At 38.8% G+C, this 21855-nt stretch overlaps 1 protein-coding gene across 2 annotated transcripts in view; it reads left to right on the top strand.

Annotated features, from left to right (window-relative positions):
• Positions 1–21855, top strand: part of LOC126412281 (myotubularin-related protein 10-B) — a 124489-nt gene that overhangs the window by 10585 nt on the left and 92049 nt on the right. For both annotated transcript variants that reach the window (XM_050081792.1, XM_050081791.1), the window contains exons 6-7: positions 18462–18599; positions 21416–21577. In XM_050081792.1, coding sequence (XP_049937749.1) covers positions 18462–18599; positions 21416–21577 — 300 coding nt within the window. The remainder of the gene's footprint in view (positions 1–18461; positions 18600–21415; positions 21578–21855) is intronic.

The following is a 21855-nucleotide window of genomic DNA, read 5'->3' as shown; positions in this document are numbered from 1 at the left end:
TTCATCTCTCTTCCCACCTTTACACTACTATCTTCTCCCCCCCCCCCCCCCACCCGCGCGCGCGCGCGCGCGCACACACACACACACACACACCAGTATTGCTGCTTGCATCTCACATGATGATGCATTCTGGCCCGAGTGCTGGAGTTAGCGGTCATGTGTGCGTGAGGTGTGCTTGCTTGTGTGTGTGTGTGTGTGTGTGTGTGTGTGTGTGTATGTGTGAGTAGTATTACTAGTAGTAGTAGTAGTAGTAGTAGCAGCACTCTTATTATTTCCTACAATGTATGGAGATAGTAATTCAGACTGGAGGTGGCTCTGTGATGTTTTGATGATACGTACTATGACTAGGACCCATTCATTCAAGTTACTGTGAGCATGAACCAGAATATTTATTTCAGCACTTATGGTGACCAAGTTTTGCCTTTCTTCCTCATCTTCACCTGTGGATTCTCCCATCTTTCACGATGACAACAGCTGTGCTCACAGGGGTACACGCATACATTCCTGGTTTGACAAACATTCAGGCACCCTATCACACTTCAACTGACTTGCTAAATCATTCAACAGAAAATATCTGAGGCTACTTGGAACAGTGCCTGAAACATGTCAATCAATATTCCTGTGATTCAATAGCTCTTTGGGAGCTAATCTTCGATGAGAGACTTCAGTTGAGAATGGCATACCTCAAGAAAATTGTGTCCCCTCTTCTTCCATGGGGAATGGAAAATGCTTGGAGATCATGATGAACGAAGTTGATCAAAGATGCACAAGCCTACCATGCTTGAAAGTAAGAGTCCTGATGATAGCTCCTGCCCGTAAAGATGTTTCAGTCAAAGAGTGCACAGTGTCCATTATCACTACTGATCTTCGGAAACAGTGACTGTTCCTGAATTGCCCATAAGCCCACTAACAAACAGTAGTACTTATATTTTGACAGTTGCCATACTTTCCATGTCAAATGTTCCCTCCTATACAGCCTTGGCATTTGAGGCAAACATATTTGTTCGGATGCAGACTGTTTACAGCAATATACCACCACTCTCACTTCAGCCTTCACTGGACGTAATTAATCACAGCCTAGGCCAAAAACAGATTTCCTGGGCCATCATTCCTGGTACTAATGACCCCTCTAATAAACAACTTTGGAGCACCTCACTTCTCATCCAGTATTATCCTACGGCTCCTACCCCTATTACCGTTCCCAGTGCAAGACTTGCTCTATCCACCCTCCTACCACCACCTATTACAGCCCTGTAACTGGCAAAACATATACTGTCAAAAGGAGAGTCTCCTGTGAAATGACACATCGTATACCAGTCATTATGCAAACACTGTTCAGCGTTTTACATTGGCATGACTACCACCCAGTTGTCAGTAAGGGTGAATGTGCATAGGCAGAGGGTGTATGCAGGCAACACACGATATCCTGTTGCAGAGCATGCTGTACTACATGACAGTCATGACCTCGGTGCCTGTTTCACAACACACGCCATATGGATTCTTGCCCCAGACACCACCAGTTTCTCAGATTTGGGAACTAGTGCTACAACAGGTCCTTGGTTTTGGTCACCTATCTGGCCTTAACTTACATTAATTCCTTCCATCTCAACATTTATTTACAGTAACTATTCCTTTCTTCACTCCAATTTATTATCTACATCTTTCATTTTCTGAATTGTATATTTTTCGACCGCCCCCCCCCCCCCCCCCCCGCCCCTTCCACTTATGTTACATACAATGCACTTAGCTTTTTACTCTTATTAACTCATGCATGATGTTTTAGTAGTAATCTCTGTCTTGCATGTTACCCTGTCTTTCACCTTTAAGCTCTCAGGATTTCAAATCTTGTCCACTGCAGTCCCAACAATCAGTCTTTCCATCTCATCCTGTCTGGTAAGTTTCCCCTAATATGCGGTTCTGGGTGACTTTTCTGAACTGTACCCCTGTCCCCTAAACCTCCCCAGTCGTTTTCCTTTGCCCTCTTCCATCCCCTTCAATGCTTCTACCAGGAGGAGGAGCCAAGGAGCCAATGGCTCTGAAAGCTTGTGAAAGTTCAATCCTTTTGTTTGTTTGTTTGTTTTGTTTTGTGTGTGTGTGTGTGTGTGTGTGTGTGTGTGTGTGTGTGTGTGTTCCCCTGCTGTCACTTGGTGAATATACTCCTTCATGATAGTTTATTTCTCTGTGCTAGTGGCTGTGTATCATAAAATGTCTTGACCTTTACTGTTTCTTTGGCTCTGGCAAATGATGAGTGAGACTTCTAGAGTGAGTGACATATCCCAACTCCATCATAAATTCCTCACCTGATTTCTGTAGACCTTGTACAACTATCATTGAGTCAACCATCTTTCCTCTAGCTTCATAGTATTGCAGTGCTTTCACATACATATAAATTATCCCAACAGGATGGATCAAAACTGGTAATATACACTGATCGTGAACTTTCAGTTTCACACTTGGAAGCTCAGTTTTTAAAACACTGTGCAGTATACCATATGTGCTGTAGGCCACTTTTACTTTTCTGTATATTTCTTTTTCTGCCTATGCATTCATTGTATTTAACTATCCTCGTTGTCTTTAATTGCCCTGATTACAAAAATTTGTCAGCTAGCTCTATAATCCAGTTACTAATTTGTACATTTTTCTTGTCAGTCTGTTGATTATAGATTGTTTTCTTCTTATTGTGATTTATTTTCAAGCTTAGTTCCAAACTTCCCGAAGGGTTCCATCTTGCTTAATTTTTTTTTAAGTTTCACTCTGGTACAAGGTGGACAAGACCTCAGAAAACGCAAGGAAATCTTCAAAGAAAAAAGTTCTGACTACAAAGCAAAAGCCCAAATGCTGTTGATTTGCTGGATTTACTATCCACAGAATAACTCATTAGTTTACAATGGGCTTTACAGTCTGGTACATTTCTGTAGACACTCTATGCATACTGTCCCATTTCCTGGGATGTAAATCAAATACATGTTGATTATGTTATGTTTTCCTTTGCATGCTCTGTGGTTCTGTAGTGGATAATCGAATAGTAAAAATAATATATAACTTCGTTACTGTATTTGCAGCATCAGTTGATTTGAATGTAAAAATATATACAGATACAAGAGATTTATGAATCTGTCACTCGTCAATACAATGCCTGTTCAGAAGATGTCGAGCCCTGGCCACTATGAAAGTCTGTTAAAGTTATTCAACTGGCAAACATAACGAATGGGTTCAGTGTATGAATGTTCGAACTTAAGTACACCAACTGCTGGATCTTGAGAGAGAGGGGGTGTTTGCTCCTCATTGTCAGTGATGTAATTGTTCATGGCAATACCCACGTGCTGCAGTGGCAGCTATAGGAAACATGGGAGCATAACTGGTGGTGTACCTATTGAAAAGTGTGGCTGACTGAATCACAATACTGTCGGAAAGAGTACTGTTGGAAAGACCACACCATGCAACTTAACTAGGAAGGGATCCATGACGCAGTACACAATGTTGCAGACTCAGAGGAAACACTCGTGGTGAGGCAAGCACGTCTAATAAGACCTTGTGTCATTTCACAATGCTCCAGGAGTACCTCGGACACAAAAAAATATGATCATCTGAAACCAGAACTGTACTGCTATTTCAACTAATAAATGCTAACTTCATTTTTGATGATATCTTATTTGAACTGATCACCCCTGCTCAGTTATAAAAGCCGTTGAGGGTACTAATGCCACCCAAACTCTTATACATTTCATAAAATGCTCTTGTACCTTCACGACTTATGCTGTTAATTAACTTTATCATTTAGTTGTTGAGAGTTGTCTGTTCTAGAGGCAAACCATACAGTGTCATCAGCGAAAGAAAGGTAATTCGTGTATGTTCCATTGACACACATTTCTTTTTTTTTTTTAAATTTAAGTAATGAAAACTTTCTCTAGGGCTGCTGAGAAAAGGTTCTATGATATCTCCACTTGCCATCTCTTCTTCAAGTTTCAAATTTATGAATCTTCATACATATTCTAATTGAAAGCTGTAGCATTCACATATGTCTTCTTCAGTATAAACATCTTAACATCTATATCCACCATTGTAACCAAGTCTACAAATCACTGTGAAGTGCTTGGAGAGGGTGCTTTCTATTGTACCACATATTAGGGTTTCTTCCTGTTTCATTTGTATATGGGGTGCAGGAAGAAAGACTGATTAAATTCATCTGTGTTTGCTGTAATCAGTCTAACATTGTATTTTGAGACCTTATGGAAGTATACATAGGCGGCTGTACTATATTCCTTAATTTCTTATTGCATACTGGTTCTTGAAGCTACATTAGAAAGTGCTTGCAGGATAGTTGGTGTCCATCTTCAAGCATCTGTTATCTCAAGTTTCTCAGCATTTTGGTAACATTCTCCTGTGAGTCAAACAGTGAATGAATCAATGTTGTTTTTCTCAAGGGCTATTAACATAGATTTAGTTGAAATTCAAGTCAAAAACTTTCTCAAAATCCATGAGCCCCGGTAAAGTAATAATTCATACTCGTTTCTCTAGTTTGTAATTTGTGACCTGACTTGCAGATGGTCCATTGTGCTATGTCCACAACTAAAGCTAATTTGTCCCTTCGCTTGGTTTAAGTCCAGTTTTTTGTACGTAGTTACTAATTATTCCCGTGACCAACTTAAATATTATGGAGAAGAGGCTGATAGGTTTGCAGGGTGTTTCTGTAAGAGTGTGCAAAAATGTAACAGGACATAGAGAATGCTCCATTGAACAATTTGAGGTAGGGAACCTGGGGTTATAGGAGCCAGCTTAAGGAGATATGGAAGTAAACTACATGTAAGTTCTTTATTTCCCGCAAGGAAATAAGGACAACGAGCCTGATTACTAGGCAGTCGTGATTCAGGTTTTATTTATTTTACTTGTCCATAAGATACCGTATATACATTTTCCCATTACAGAACATGCTATGAATCAGCGACAGACCCATTCCGCATGACAGTGCACCACCTCACTTATGTGTGAATGTCTGCAACCATCTCAGTGCTGTATTTCATATAGTCACTGGATTGGAAGGGGAGGTCCTGTTCCATGGCCTGCGAGGTCACCTAACTGGAATCCCCATGCGTTTTTCCTACTGGGATATATAAAGCCACTTGTGTATGAGACCCCAGTGGGTATGATGATGGAATTAGTTGCTAAAATTGTAGCGGGCTGTGACGTGATTCGAAACACACCAGGTATATTTGTCAGGATGTGTCAGAATCTTGTTCTCTGATGTCATACTTGCATTGATGTTGATGGCTGTCAGGTTCAGCGCATTTTGTAAGATATAGTACCCCTGGTATGTTCATTGTGTCATTGATGGTATTTGCAGTTAACTGCACATAATATAAATAAAAAAGTACACAGCAATGTGATTTTGTTCCTATTATCTCCTGAAGGTGGCTTCTCCAACCCCAGGTCCCCTACCTCAAATAGTTCAGTAGATCATCCTCTATGTCCTGTTAAATTTTTGCCCACTCTTACGGAAACACCCCGTACAGTTTTTAATGGCTTCTCCAACTCCATTCTCGCAAATCGGAATGATTGAAACATTATTTCAGTTATGGGAACTGTCTCCCTTGCACACTTTCTATAAATGATTGTGCAAGTATCTTTTATATCAATTTTCTTCCAGCTTTATACACCTCTATAGAAGCTTCTTATGTGGAATTATTTCTTCGTAGCTCACATGGCTTTGTACGCCTCATCTGGCACCCTCACCAAAATATCATTATCTTCCCAGAAGTCACTTCAAATACAGCAGCGTACCCACCTGTGGCCATCACAAATGTACTGACAAGTAGTCCCCCCCCCCCCCCCCCCCCGCCCCAGATATGCCAAACAGTCTCACTGAGACCTTCACAGAAAGAAATAACCCCCCCCCCCCCCCTTGTCCAGAAAAAGATCTCTTGTGCCTTGTCCCCACACTCATCTACTATTCTCCACAAACCCTCTGTCATACCAGAAATAATGACTCCTCCCTCATGACTCTGTAGCACCCAATACTTGAGAAACTGAATCATGTTATCTGCCAGGGTTTCAGCTACCTCTCATCATGCCATGAAATGAGAAATATCCTTCCCATTGCTCTCCTCTCGTCTCCCACAATGATATTCTGGTGCCCACACAAATCTGTGCATTATCCTTATCTGATCCTATTCCATCCTGGCTGCTAACCCCTTGCCCCATGGCTCATATCCCTGCAACATACCCAGATGCAAGATCTATACCATTCCTCCTTCCACTACCACCTACACAGTTTGTTGGTGGCTGAGAGACAGCTGGACAACCCAATTCCTTAACATGCTGCCCAACATAATGTGTTTTACTTCAGTGACTGCTTCACATCTTGTACCACCTGGATCCTTACTACCATCACCAACTTTTCTGAATTGTGCAGGTGGAAACTCTCTCTGTAGTATGTCCTATGTTCCCGTAACCCCCCCTGCCCTCAGCCTGCCATCGTTTGCATGCCAATCCTCTTCTCTGCTCCCACTCCTGCACTACACAGCTTCTGTTCCACCAGCACGCGCACCCACCCACCCACACACACACACACACACACACACACACACACACAAAGTCTTTTCTCACCATCTCTACTTCTCTTCTTCCCTTCCCCCCCTCCCCCTTCCCCCCACACTCAAACCTCCCGACTGTGCCTAGTAGCTCTACCATGTCCCAACCATATCCCAAGCCCACAAGCAGGACTGTGCCTTCCCCCACTCCAATCTTCTGTCCTCCTACCCTGCCCCATGCCTAATCCTTACCCTGCCACCTCATTGCTGCTCCCATCAGGCGTGTTTACGACTTAGTTCGGCCACTGCAACCAGAGACAAAACTTGGTTTGTGTGTGTGTGTGTGTGTGTGTGTGTGTGTGTGTGTGTGTGGAAGAAAGCCATTTGGCCAAAAGCTGAAATGCATAGCAGTCTTTTCATTGTTACTGTCTGCAACTTAACGTCTGTATATTGTGATTAATAATATATTCTTGTAATGGTACTTTTGTTAACTTAATATTCTGATACACATCCCTATTCTTAAATAAATTCTCAAAAACATTTCCGAGTTTCTGCCTGTTGTGCCATTTTTATTTCCATTTTTTTGTTTCTGTTTCAATTTTGGAGCTTGCACAGGATAGATTAGCATGGAGAGCTGCATCAAATCAGTCTCAAGACTGAAGACAACAACAACAACATTCAATTGTTTGTGGTTACTTGCCAAGAACAACATGTTAGTCCTTAACACATTCTTCCAGAAGAACATAAATAGTTGGGAATCACAGAAAATAGACTCCTAATCTTAGCACAGCATTGTTTAGTTTCCAATCAAAAATATTCCTTTTTTTTTTCAGTTAGTTACATCTTCCATATATCATTTGAAATGATGTGGAATGAGTCGTTCTACATCATTTTGATTAAAGAATTGTTCAAATAATATATAGAAGATGCAACTAACAGACAAAAATGGAATATTTTTGATTGATACTTAAACAATGCTGTACTAAGATTGGGAATCAATTATTATTTTTTGTCCTACTCATGTACCTGCATGTAATTTTTTTCTATCAGTTTTTAAGTAGAAATTCGACACTGGAATAGGTGGAATTGTTCAAGAGAAATTATTCTAAATTGGATTTAAAACTTGCTTCACTACCTGTCAGGCATTTTATGTTATTGGGCAAGTGATCAAAATTTTTTGTTGGCTGCTTTCCGAGGCATTGTTGGATTTAACAATTGGTAATAAAGGTCATTTTTCTCCCTATTGTTGTGGTTATGTACGTCACTTCTACTCAGATTGTGGTGGATTATTTATCACAAATTTCATATGTGAATATATAAGTTGTGATAGTGTAGTTGAAATGCCTAACTCCTTGAAGAGGTACCTATGCAAAGTCCATGGATGAATGCCACATATTATTTTTACTGCTCTCTTTTCTGCAATCAATTGTTTCTGAGTGATGAGTTCCCCAGAAAGTTATTCGGGCAAGACATTTGAGCGGAAGTATGCAAAATATCAGTAGGTTGATAACTTCGTTTCGAAGATTAGCAATTATACGAAGAGCAAATGTAACTGAACTTATTTGTTTGAGAAGCTCAGAAGTATTTTTCTTCCAGTTCAAGTTTTCATCATATGTACACCCAAAAATTTGTGTGATGCCTGTTCATGTGCTACATCTGTTGTTGGTATCTCTCTTTTTTGCTGTACGGAACTGAATCCAGCCTGTTTTTAAATTAAGGGAGAGCCCATTTTCAGTTAACAACTTAATAATTCTTTGGAAAATATTATTGACAAACCCTTCTTTTGCCTTTTCTCTAATGGGATTTATTATAACTCTAGAATCGTGTGCCGAAAGTAATGATTTTGCTTGTTGAATGTTAAGTGGAATGCCATTCAGATATGTAAGGAATAGGAGGGGACACAAACTTGAACCCTTCGGGACACACTCTGTTATTTTCCCCCAGTCATGAAAAATTTTTACCTTCCTGACAATGTCTGAATTATTCAGCACAGCATTTTGCTTTCTGTTTGTTAAGTAAGATTCAAACCAGCTATACTTATAGCCATCACTTCCATAATACTTGAGTTTTTTCAAGAGAGTAACATGATCGATTCAATCAAATGCCTTAAAAAATCACAAAAAATATCAACTGGTGGAATATTTTTATTAAGGCTTGTACTGTTTGATGAGTGATTGTACAAGGTTATTCTAAATGATGGACCCGTTTTCAAAAATTCACATGTATTCAAGTACAAATCCAAAATGAACAAGCTTTATACCAATCAAAAGAGGAAGTTTCAAAGTTTTTGGCGGGCGGGCAGTGATGGTTTCAGAAGTGGCCGGTAGATTTCGCACAGCAATAGGGCTATCGTTCCATTTCACTGTCAGTTGTGAGTGAGATGGCAACTCTGGGGCACAGGGTTTTCTGCATTCTTGAGTTCGCAAAAAGTGGATCACAAATTTCAGTGCAGCGGGCATTTAATATCAAATTCGGTATTCAACCACCAACTCGCAAAAGCATTAGCCTTTGGTTCAAGCAATTTAAACAGACTGAGAGAGTGTGTAAAGGAAAAAGCACAGGCCAACCAAATGTGTCAGAGGATGATGTCCGACGGCTTCGAGAAAGTTTTGTGCACAGTCCCAATGAGTTTACCAATAGAGCCAGTCGAGAACTTGGAATACCATAACCAGGTGTATGTAAAGTTCTGAGACAGATTTTGCTGTTCAAGCCCTATCGATTACAACCTGTGCAGGCTCTCAGCCCCAATGACAAAGAGAACTAATTAATTACAATGATTAAATTGACATCAAACATTATGGAAAAAAGCTTTGAAACTTCCTCTTTTAAATTTTGTGGAATGAAATTTTTAATATATTCTCTTGCTTCGTCAACTGAACCATGTAATCCTGTATTTGCTGCTATGTTTAGAAAGTGACTGTTAAAGGTGCTTGCAACTTGTGAATTGTCTATCATAACATTGTCATGTACTTTAATTGTTGTGGAATCTTCCACACTGACTGGCTGTCCTTTCTCCCATTTGACAATGCTCCATGTAATTGTAATCTTACTATCTGTGATGCGCGACTCAGCGACTCCGCTATATGGTGAGTAGCAACTTTCCTTCTCATAATATTGTTACATTCCATTCTGGATTTTCCTTTGTTTAATCAGACTATCTGCATTATTTATTTCTGTCAGGACTTGCATACTTCTGGACGTTTTAGTGACTTTCCTCAAAATGCTACAGTATTTTTTGTAATGTGCAAGTAATGTCAGATCTTGACTGACGTTGACCTTTACTGTAAATTTTCCTCTTCCTTGTAAATGAGATTTTAATTCCCTTAGTTATCCACAGCTTATATGTGTCGTTCTTTTTTTTTTTTTTGATGGATCTTCTGGATAAATTTTAGGAAAACAACTTTCAAATTGTTGTTGTTGTTGTTGTTGTTGTCTTCAGTCCTGAGACTGGTTTGATGCAGCTCTCCATGCTACTCTATCCTGTGCAAGCTTCTTCATTTCCCAGTACTCACTGCAACCTACATCCTTCTGAATCTTCTTAGTGTATTCATCTCTTGGTCTCCCTCTACGATTTTTACCCTCCACACTGCCCCCCAATGCTAAATTTGTGATCCCTTGATGCCTCAGAACATGTCCTACCGACCGGTCCCTTCTTCTTGTCAAGTTGTGCCACAAACTTCTCCTCTCCCCAATTCTATTCAATACCTCCTCATTAGTTATGTGATCTACCCAACTAATCATCCACATTCTTCTGTAGCACCACATTTCGAAAGTTTATATTCTCTTCTTATCCAAACTATTTATCGTCCATGTTTCACTTGCATACATGGCTACACTCGATACAAATACTTTCAGAAACGACTTCCTGACACTTAAATCTATACTCGATGTTAACAAGTTTCTCTTCTTCAGAAACGCTTTCCTTGCCATTGCCAGTCTACATTTTATATCCTCTCCACTTCGACCATCATCAGTTATTTTGCTCCCCAAATAGCAAAACTCCTTTAAGCATCTCATTTCCTAATCTAATTCCCTCAGCATCACCCGACTTAATTCGACTACATTCCATTATCCTCGTTTTGCTTTTGTTGATGTTCATCTTATATCCTCCTTTCAAAACACTGTCCATTCCGTTCAATTGCTCTTCCAGGTCCTTTGCTGTCTCTGACAGAATTACAATGTCATTCGCGAACCTCAAAGTTTTTATTTCTTCTTCATGGATTTTAATACCTACTCTGAACTTTTCTTTTGTTTCCTTTACTGCTTGCTCAATATACAGATTGAATAACATCGGGGACAGGTTACAACCCTGTCTCACTCCCTTCCCAACTGCTGCTTCCCTTTCATGCCCCACGATTCTTATAACTGCCATCTGGTTTCTGTACAAATTGTAAATAGCCTTTCGCTCCCTGTATTTTACCCCTGTCACCCTTAGAATTTGAAAGAGAGTATTCCAGTCAACATTGTCAAAAGCTTTCTCTAACTGTACAAATGCTAGAAATGTAGGTTTGACTTTCCTTAATCTCTTTTTTAAGATAAGTCGTAGGGTCAGTATTGCCTCACGTGTTCCAACATTTCTGCGGAATCCAAACTGATCTTCACCGAGGTCGGCTTCTACCAGTTTTTCCATTCGTCTGTAAAGAATTCGCGTTAGTATGTTGCAGCTGTGACTTATTAAACTGATAGTTCAGTAATTTTCACATCTGTCAACACCTGCTTTCTTTGGGATTGGAATTATTATATTCTTCTTGAAGTCTGAGGGCATTTCGCCTGTCTCATACATCTTGCTCACCAGATGGTAGAGTTTTGTCAGGACTGGCTCTCCCAAGGCCGTCAGTAGTTCCAATGGAATGTTGTCTACTCCCGGGGCCTTGTTTCAGCTTAGGTCTTTCGGTGCTCTGTCAAACTCTTCACGCAGTGTCGTATCTCCCATTTCATCTTCATCTACATCCTCTTCCATTTCCATAATATTGTCCTCAAGTACATTGCCCTTGTATAGACCCTCTATATACTCCTTCCACCTTTCTGCTTTCCCTTCTTTGCTTAGAACTGGGTTTCCATCTGAGCTCTTGATATTCATATAAGTGGCTCTCTTTTCTCCAAAGGTCTCTCTAACTTTCCTGTAGGCAGTATCTATCTTACCCCTAGTGAGATAAGCCTCTGCATCCTTACATTTGTCCTCTAGCCATCCCTGCTTAGCCATTTTGCACTTCCTGTCGATCTCATTTTTGAGACGTTTGTATTCCCTTTTGCCTGCTTCATTTACTGTGTTTTTATGTTTTCTCCTTTCATCAATTAAATTCAATATTTCTTCTGTTACCCAAGGATTTCTACTAGCCCTCGTCTTTTTACCTACTTGATCCTCTGCTGCCTTCACTACTTCAGCCCTCAGAGCTACCCATTCTTCTTCTACTGTATTTCTTTCCCTCATTCCTGTCAATTGTTCCCTTATGCTGTCCCTGAAACTCTGTACAACCTCTGGTTTAGTCAGTTTATCCAGGTCCCATCTCCTTAAATTCCCACCTTTTTGCAGTTTCTTCAGTTTTAATCTACAGTTCATAACCAATAGATTGTGGTCAGAGTCCACATCCCCCCCTGGAAATGTTTTACAATTTAAAACCTGGTTCCCAAATCTCTGTCTTACCATTATATAATCTATCTGATACCTTCCAGTATCTCCAGGATTTTTCCATGTATACAACCTTCTTTTATGATTCTTGAACCAAGTGTTAGCTATGATTAAATTATGCTCTGTGCAAAATTCTACCAGATGGCTTCCTCTTTCATTTCTCTCCCCCAGTCCATATTCACCCACTATGTTTCCTTCTCTCCCTTTTCCTACTCTCGAATTCCAGTCACCCATGACTATTAAATTTTCGTCTCCCTTCGCTACCTGAATAATTTCTTTTATCTCATCATACATTTCATCAATTTCTTCATCATCTGCAGAGCTAGTTGGCATATAAACTTGTACTACTGTAGTAGGCATGGGCTTCGTATCTATCTTGGCTACAATAATGTGTTCACTATGCTATTGGTAGTAGCTTACCCACACTTCTATTTTTTATGTATTATTAAACCTACTCCTGCGTTACCCCTATTTGATTTTGTATTTATAACCCTGTATTCACCTGACCAAAAGCCTTGTTCCTCCTGCCGAACTTCACTAATTCCCACTATATCTAACTTCAACCTATCCATCTCCCTTTTTAAGTTTTCTAACCTACGTGCCCAATTAAGGGATCTGACATTCCACGCTCCGATCCGTAGAACGCCAGTTTTCTTTCTCCTGGTAATGACGTCCTCTTGAGTAGTCCCCACCCAGATATCCAAATGGGGGACTATTTTACCTCCGGAATATTTTACCCAAGAGGACGCCATCATCATTTAACCATACAGTAAAGCTGCATGCCCTCGGGAAAAATTACGGCTGTAGTTTCCCCTTGCTTTCAGCCGTTCGCAGTACCAGCACAGCAAGGCCGTTTTGGTTAGTGTTGCATTGCCAGATCAGTCAATCATCCACACTGTTGCCCCTGCAACTACTGAAAAGGCTGCTGCCCCTCTTCAGGAACCACACGTTTGTCTGGCCTCTCAACAGATACCCCTCTGTTGTGGTTGCACCTACGGTACGGCCATCTGTATCGCTGAGGCACGCAAGCCTCCCCACCAACGGCAAGGTCCACAGTTCATGAGGGGGACTTTCAAATATTAACACAAATTTCTTATGGAGAAACTGAATTTGACATAGTCTCTCTTTCTAAATATGTCTCGTCCCACACCAACCATTTTAGCTTGCTCATAAAATGTTGTGTCCTGTTCTTTATAAGCCTCACTGTTTGGTTCGAACCTACCTCATAGTAGTAAGGCACCATACTGTTTATTTCCATGAATTGTGCATCATGATCAGATACTGTGGTCCATTAGCAATTGAGTTCATATTAATTGTTTCAACTTAAGCTCTGTCTATAAAAACATTATCAAGCAGTGTCCTACTACTTTTCTGCACACGAGTTGGAAAATTGACTACTGAAATTAAATTGAAATGCCCAAACAATAATTCTAGTTCATTTTTCCTGTCTGTATCTTTTAAGAAATCTACGTTGAAATCTCCATGAACTAATGTTTCTTCGTGTCTGACAGGCAGCTCAAAAAATGCATCTGGATTTCTCATAAATAGCTGAAAGTTTCCTAAAGGGGATCTGTAGACTTTTATAATTATCAGAGATATGTTTTTCAGTAACACTTCTCAAGCACATGATTCTAGGATCTGATCAACACAAAAAGTATTTGTTTTCAATGTTTTTGACCTTGGTGGTGGTAAGTTCCTATGGGACCAAACTTCTGAGGTCATTGGTCCCTTTGACCTTGTGTCCAACTTCTACGTATGTTGGAACTGCTCCTTTTACCATGTTAACTTCATACACTAAAATGATGCAAGGTATTTAACTTCTCAATCCCTGTGGTTACATGGTGTTCAGAGAGGGACAGAACAAGATTTTTCACATCTTCTAGGCATTCAATAAGTTCATCTATACTGTTTTTAAACCCCCACTGTTCTGACGAAACAAACTAATTTTATTTTTCTGGAAACTGTTATATATATTATGGTCTTCTACTGCTTTAATTTCTTTCAATATTCTCTGTCTGTAACCTGATGCTGAACTAAAATATGTAAATATGTGCCCCTTTGATTCCAGTAATCACAGGGATACAGGGATTTGTGTGCTTGTGCCACCCTGCCACCCCCCCCCCCTCCCCCCCCGCCCCGCCCCTCCTTATATTTTCTACAAAATGCTCAGGTAATCTTTTGTCCTTCCTCCTATTTAGGCGCAGGCCATGATTAGTGTATCCCCATCTCCCAATGCAGCAACAGGTGCATCACAGATATGAGACTTCATTTCAGTCAAAAGCAATTCGCCAAGCTCTTTGTTCACATGGCTAACAGCCGTATTAAGTCAGGGCTGGTCATGTCACTACAAAACTTTGACAAACACCTCATGAGCATGTGCATTGTTGCTCTTTTTTCCTCCCGGTCACCTTTAATGCTATATTCTATGTTGCTAGCCATGCTGTTTCCTGCTAAGTACTTTATGCTCACCATCAGAATCTCTGCATAAGGCCCCTTTATTCTCCTAGCATTAAAGCAATTCCTACAAGTCTACTGCACCGTATTAAGCTCAGAAACTGATTGAGGCTCTTGTCCTACTTCATTTAGCAAGTCAAATGGGATTGCTAACTGGAATTTGAAATGTGATTTCTATGATTTCCACCTTCTGTGTATTACTTGTCACCTTCTCCCAGCTCCCATTGTCTCTTTTCTCTTCAACATATGTAATTCAATATATGCCATTTCTAATGCTGCCTAGAGGGCACAAATATTTCTTCCCCGTTCCACGAATTTCTTTTCTTGACTAAGTAATCTACAACTCCATGGAAGAGCTTAATCTGACACATTTTTAGCTTCCCTGCTTCAGTCTCTCCAGTGAAACACCAACCTACAAGCCTGGCATGCACAATATTTTTTAACAACTCTCTTAAACCAATGCTGTCAGGAAATTATGTAAAGCACTATAATGCATCCAAAACAACACACAATGATTAAACGGCAAACAAAGTTCTAGCTTATAAACACTCCACCAATATTTATTCACTTAATGTAGGTTGTAAATTACGGAAAACACGAAATGAAACTCTAAAAAATACGATATTTATAACAACAATATTACTGCATTCATTGCAAAGAGGACATGTACCTTGAAGGCAAGAACTGAGGTGATCGGAATACAAGTGGTGTAAGTCCTCAAAAATTGTTCTATTACTACGTCTTTTCATCATAATTAAATCTCCATTTCAAGTGACCATCAAAAGACAGGTGCAGTTCATGTGATAAAATTAACAAGAAGATTTAAATGGAACAGAACAAAGCTGCATTGCTGTCAATGATGTAGGAAAGAGATGTATACTCATGAAAAGCTGCTCAGGCTAGGGAGAATTTGAAATCAGATGCAGATAATATTTCAAATGACTTGTATGTGCTGACCTTTGATCTACAGAAGGCACTCCCATTTCTGAAACTGTCCGCATCAACACCATACTAAAAGAGGAATCTGTATATGTACAACTTTGGAATACATTCATTTGATGAAAAGAATGGTTTTATGTACATGTCAGTTTTATAGAAATTTTTGACAAAAATTATGAAAATAATGAAATGTTGCTTACAAGCAACATTGCCAGCAGTAGACCACATCTATACATATTATAGAAAAAAATGTGTTTGCCAATAACCTCAAGCAAATGATTTCCTGTACGTGAATAATTTAATTTATAAACACATTTATGCATTCCTGCTGTGTAATAGAACTGTTTCATTTTCCCTTCTAGTTCTTTTTGCAATGGAATGTTTGGAAACAGTTCCTCTTTGGAATGAAGCACAATACTAGATTGCATTTTGAACACATGACTGTAGAATATCCAGATGGACAATAACGACAATGACCTTTGGGATCGTATACAGGTCAATGCTCCATGTTATCAAATCGGACATCTTTTGTAACATTCGGAGCTGTTGGCTTCCTCCTCTTCTTTTGTGGTGGTGTTATGTCTATTGAGGGGCTTCCTACTTCCCTTTTCCCTGAAACATCAAACCATTGGCAATATCTGCCCTGAATGATTTCAATGAGGTCTTCTTGTCCAGAGATTCTCTTCGAAATACCAGCCAGGCATTTACAACACTCAGATCTGGCATAAATCCAAACAATCTGATGTACCAATGCCAAGTTTTCATTGGTACTCTGTATAGCTCTATCAGCATACCAGCAAGATCAACTCCTCCCATATGCTTGTTGTACTGACATACAATACTGGGACAGGGCACATCAATTCTTCTTTTTTCATTGCTGTCCCATCGTTTTACTGTTGAGAGTGGTTGGACACCACAAATTGAGCTTGCAAGTGTCACGATTTTATTGTCTGCCCACCTTACTAAAATTAATTCCATAAAATATTCTGTCATCCATAGCTATAAAAGCCCCTGAAAATAAAAATGTCTACTCTGTCACGTCGTAAGCATATGTAATATACTAATGGCACATGTCCCAACTATGGGCAATTTTGCTCACAGGCAACATAAAAGTTTTATACTATTTACGTAATTCAAAACAATATTAGATTGAAATATTTCTGCTGTAAAGTCACCTCTGGGTATTTCTTCTAGAAAATCTACTAAGATTACTGCCAATTTATTGAAATCCGCTCTTCCAGAATCAAAATAAGACACCCTTGTTGCTCACACGAGGAGATCTCTGTAACACCACTGCACAAAATGCCATCTTGTGTGGAAAACCTGGAACTATTACAACAACTGGCATTCGCAGTGTGTAAAGGAACGTTGCCTGGAGGTGACAATGCCAGTAAAAGGCACTGGGAAGTGTTTGTTGTCCCATAAGCCCAACATAAATTTGATGTTGCTTGAGAGCAACACTGCCAAATAAAGGGTTAAAATAGTTCACACAATGCATACTGATGTTTTATGCACAAAGAAATAGCAAACAACCATTGTAAACTGGAAGAAAACTGTTGATGTCCACAAAGTGAATTGGCTTGACATCAGTGCATGGAGAGCAAAAAGGAATGTGCGTGTTCACCAAAATACAAAAACGGCATCAAACCTGATATACAGGTCCATGAAATTAATTTGACAAGGAAAGGTAAAAGAAGACCAGTAGTCAGCTATTGGAACAAGACCTCTATAAGCAGTGTTGAGTAGTTACAGATGGAAAGAAGAAAAGTTTGTCGGATTTGCTGCCTTTAATTTTTCTCATACAGCTCTCTTTCTTCAAACATACTTCTTGCATTGCAAAAATACGTCAGAAACAGTTTGTTGAAAATGATGCTGAGTCTGAAGGTATTGATGAATTGTTCCATATGTGAATACATAGGTAAATGTATTCAGTATAGGAACATATCTGAAGGTATTAAACATCGAGCTGTTATATTGTGTACAATTTTGTTTGCATTTTCAGGAGACTACTGAAGCAAGTCAGTTTTTTCCATTGCGATCATTGTTGCCGTTTCCAGTTCGTGTATGCTGTTTGCATGTCTGTTTCAAAATAAAGTAAATTATGTTTGTAAAGTTTATGCTGTCTTTTTACTTTTATTACCCTCTAACATCTCTGAACTTGCACCATTTGCATTCTGAATGCCTCAAATATTGGAAATTAAAAAGACCGGGAGTCAGACACAGGCTGGCCACTGAGCAGCCAAATGTATTTTGCTTTGGCGACTCTTCCGGGAATGGCTTGATTAAGTGTAGGAAAACCATGCCTCACTCCCTCATATACCCTGTTTTGTGTAGTTGTATTATTTCCAGAGAAAACTCCATTCTTAAATACTGGGAAAATAACTGAAAAAACTGTGACTGTTTTGTAGTAATTAACAGCCCATTACGTAATAATAAACTCTCCATTTTGTCTGTAAACCTCACACCATTATATCTTATATCATCACTTAATTTCTTTGTGGGTTTTGTTAAGTTCTTGATTCATTTTCAATTACTACATAGTTTCTTTGCTGGGTGTAGATTCTTCATTCTACAACACATTACAAAATGTGAATAAAATATTTGAAACAGTAACTATCTCAAGATCTAGGGCATGTAAAATAAATGTAAATGTGTGTCCTTGTGTAATCATGTACACTGTTCCATCAATAACCAAGAATCAACTCCTTTAAACTGATATCATTGCTAACAACACAATATTGAACCCACACCTGCATAAAATAATTTTCTTTAGATCTGCTCAAAGCTGTGTGTGACAAAATTGAAGTTTTGAAAACAATGCTAAATAAATTGTGTATTTTCATAATCCATCCTTTATAATTGTTCTGATAAATTATGTCTTGATATCTATCTTTTTCATATTTAATTTTCAGAGAACCCTACTATTATGCATGTCGCCATCTGACAAGCATGTACAGAGATGTGGAGGACTGGCAAAGTGAGCTGGAAAATTCAAAGTGTAGTGGCTGGAGAATCTCTTCCGCTAACAGAAACTTTGAGATATCCTCCAGGTAAGTGATCAATTGAATGGTGTGTCATAGAATATCTGCTTTTGATTTCAACAAGTAAGGAAAGGATAGATTGCAACATACAATCCTTTCCATTGTTTGTTTTTGATTTCAGCTTTGTGTAAAATGTAACACTGTAATCCTTTCTACAATTTTTATTCAGTTGAATGTTTGTGTAAGTGACACAATGTTATAGAATAATAAGTAATAAGACCCAAGATTAAACCTGTGTGCCCGGCTGGGACCTTTGCCTTTCATCGGTAAGTGCTACCTTGCACCTTGTCTACAAAAGGCGAAGGTCTCGGGTTCAATTACTGATCAGGCATTCAGTTTTAATCCACCAGGAAGTTTCAAATCAGCCCACACACTACTGCAGAGTGAAAATATGCTCTGGAAGACTCACAACTTTGAAAGCAAAATTTCTATGTTAAGTTGTAACTTACCAACCTGGTTCATATGCCTCTACCTCGTATGTCTCGTAGAATATCCGCCTTAAGTCTCATTCTGTGATTATTGATTATGATTAACTAGTTTTAAATGATCTACACAGAACTGTAGAATATTTCATTTCTCTTCGCATTTATTAACATACGGTGTAATTTGATGATCAGCTTTATAAACTATAGGACAGATGTCTTTGCTTAGGTCAGTTAGATACACAAACTTGAAGAATGTTCAGAATTTTTTCAAGTGGCAGCAATCAACAAAGCAACTGTACATTTTACGAGATTCACTATGAACTTCACATAGTCATTACTCACTCATATTTATACATTCATATTACCAAGCTCTGACCAACTGACATAGTAACTGTACAGTTTGTATAACTGGCACAAATTACTTAAGACTTTGTACATGACACCTATTCAGAGATGCTTGTGCATATTACAGAAATTACAAACTGTTAAAGTTATTCCATTTTAGATATTAACATAAAAACAGGAAAATTGAAGGGGATAAAAATCCAATAGTCAGTGAAGTAAGTTTAACTAATAGAATGGCAAAACCCTTGCTACTACCTTACGAGAGTGAAGTATTAATGTGCGTGTGATTCCTTTAGTTTGCCAAAAAGTTTCTAAAAAGTGTGTTCTTCTAATTGGAATAATTAACAAACTAACAAATTATTTTTTAAAATTTTTATATTTTTGGAAATAGAAAAACTGTGGCTCAGGATTTTGGATTTGAACATTTCTGATCATGAAAATTACAAATAACTGTTGAAATATGAAGTTTTTAGGAAAAGTAAAACATTTGTTGAAAAGTGGAAGATGAGGGCTATTAACCTTGACCGCTACATATGTGCTCTCTGCATCCTGTGCAGAAGGCAGCATTTGTTATGGCTGTACTGCTCGCCAAATGCTGGTGCCTGCACTGGTGTTCCAGCCGATATGAAATACTTTTAATCTGATTTTTCAAAAACTGTTAGCAAAAAAAATTGACTTTTGTACGTATTAAGTGTGATATCTTCATTCAGTAAACAACCAAATAACTTTTTGCTATTCCTGGTACTTACTGTGCTGCATCAGATTAAGTAAAACATTACACAAAATTTTAAATATTAGCAGAAGTAGAAATTCATTGGGTAAACAGGATGAGATTTTCAGTCTGCAACAGTGTGTGCACTGATATGAAACTTCCTGACAGGACCTTTGCCTTTCGTGGGCAAGTGCACTTTCCCACAAAAAGTGAAGGTCCCAAATTCTAGCCTCGGTCCGGCACATAGTTTTCATCTGCCAGGAAGTTTCACATTGTGTAAACGTTGCATTTGGTTGATTTTAGCCCATGCATTGCAGTGAATGAAATGTAGATAAGACATTGAGATCTTTTTTTGAAATTGAGAGCAGAACGATGTCTTTTTTTTATTATGTGATGGATAGCTGCGCGCAATGCACCCATTCATGTCCTTGTGTGTTTCAAATCATGTGGTCATAACAGTTGTCATATCTCATAACAGTTCAAGATATTGAAACAAGATTTTTACAAATGATAGCACACAACGGCACATATGTTATATGATAAATACTCAGAACTTTTTTATTCACTGGGTTATGGTATAACTTGTCCACAGCAGTGAGAGATCAGTGGCTCAGGACGCTTACACACCTCCACAGTACTGTAGGAAATCCAAGCAGTGTGTGTACACCTGCCACAGCACCTGAGGAATGGCGTAGCAGGACATTTATCAATGTCCACATCAGTGAAAGTATTACATGTAATACTCTCGTAATTAGTCTTCTCTTCATATAGCAAATCCCCACAACATTATTCCTCTATGACGAGATCAAATTTGATTAAACTTCAGCATCTGAGTAAAGTGTCATTAGATGTAAAATATTCGCGCAAATTTGATGATTCTGTCATTGAATTAGCAAAGCTACAACTGCAATTATACATGATGCTCTAGGGAAATTATATAAATCTAAATCCTGATCAACAGATCTTAATTTATGCTATGTTTCCAATTATTGCCATACTACTCTGTGAAAGATAGTGTAGTGGATCTCCAAAAAGTGAAGGTTTTAAGGAAGGAGAGAAGGAAAAGTGAAATGGAATAGAGGAAAATTATAATGAAGGACGAAGTGGTGAATGTTCAAACAGGTTGTGAGGTTAAAAGGAGAAATGTCAGAAGTAGTGTAACCAATACGGAAAGCTGTAGAGACAATAAGGAGTAATGGTGAGATTGAGTGAGCAATGGAGAAAAAACATTTAAACTGTCCAGAAATTATGGTTTTAGCTACTACAAAAGTAATTTTGGCTGAATTTTTGTGAATGCCTTTGCAAAACTTGACAAAATTGATCAAAAATGTAATTTTTTACAGTTTGCCTATGTGGCTTATAGTACCTGAGTCACTGCCAGACAAGCAGCTGATACGTGCAGCATCACATTTCCAAGGTCATCGCCCACCATTGTGGGTCTGGGGCACTTCAGAAGGTGCTGCTTTGGTGCGCATGGCTGAGCTGCATGCAACTACTACTGACAGGCAAGTAATGTTTCTTCATAATAGTACACAGAGTAAACACTGACTCCACTGTGTATTTGAGCCTAATGGGTGAGTTACTCAGTGTTGTTTTGATTCTCTCAGAGGAACAGTAATCATGCACATAAATCTCTTATTCATTACAGAGACAGTGAATACTATAGTTTTACTTACACTTTTATGTATACAATATATGATTAAAAAAGTTAGCCTGTAATGTAGTTTTGCGCATAAGTGACTGAGTAATACTAAAGGAAATAATATAGGAAAAAAATCAGATA

The sequence above is a fragment of the Schistocerca serialis genome, chromosome 7, assembly GCF_023864345.2.
Source record: "Schistocerca serialis cubense isolate TAMUIC-IGC-003099 chromosome 7, iqSchSeri2.2, whole genome shotgun sequence".
In the NCBI taxonomy this organism is placed as follows: Eukaryota; Metazoa; Arthropoda; class Insecta; order Orthoptera; family Acrididae; genus Schistocerca; species Schistocerca serialis.
This window is presented reverse-complemented; position numbering and strand designations above follow the sequence as displayed.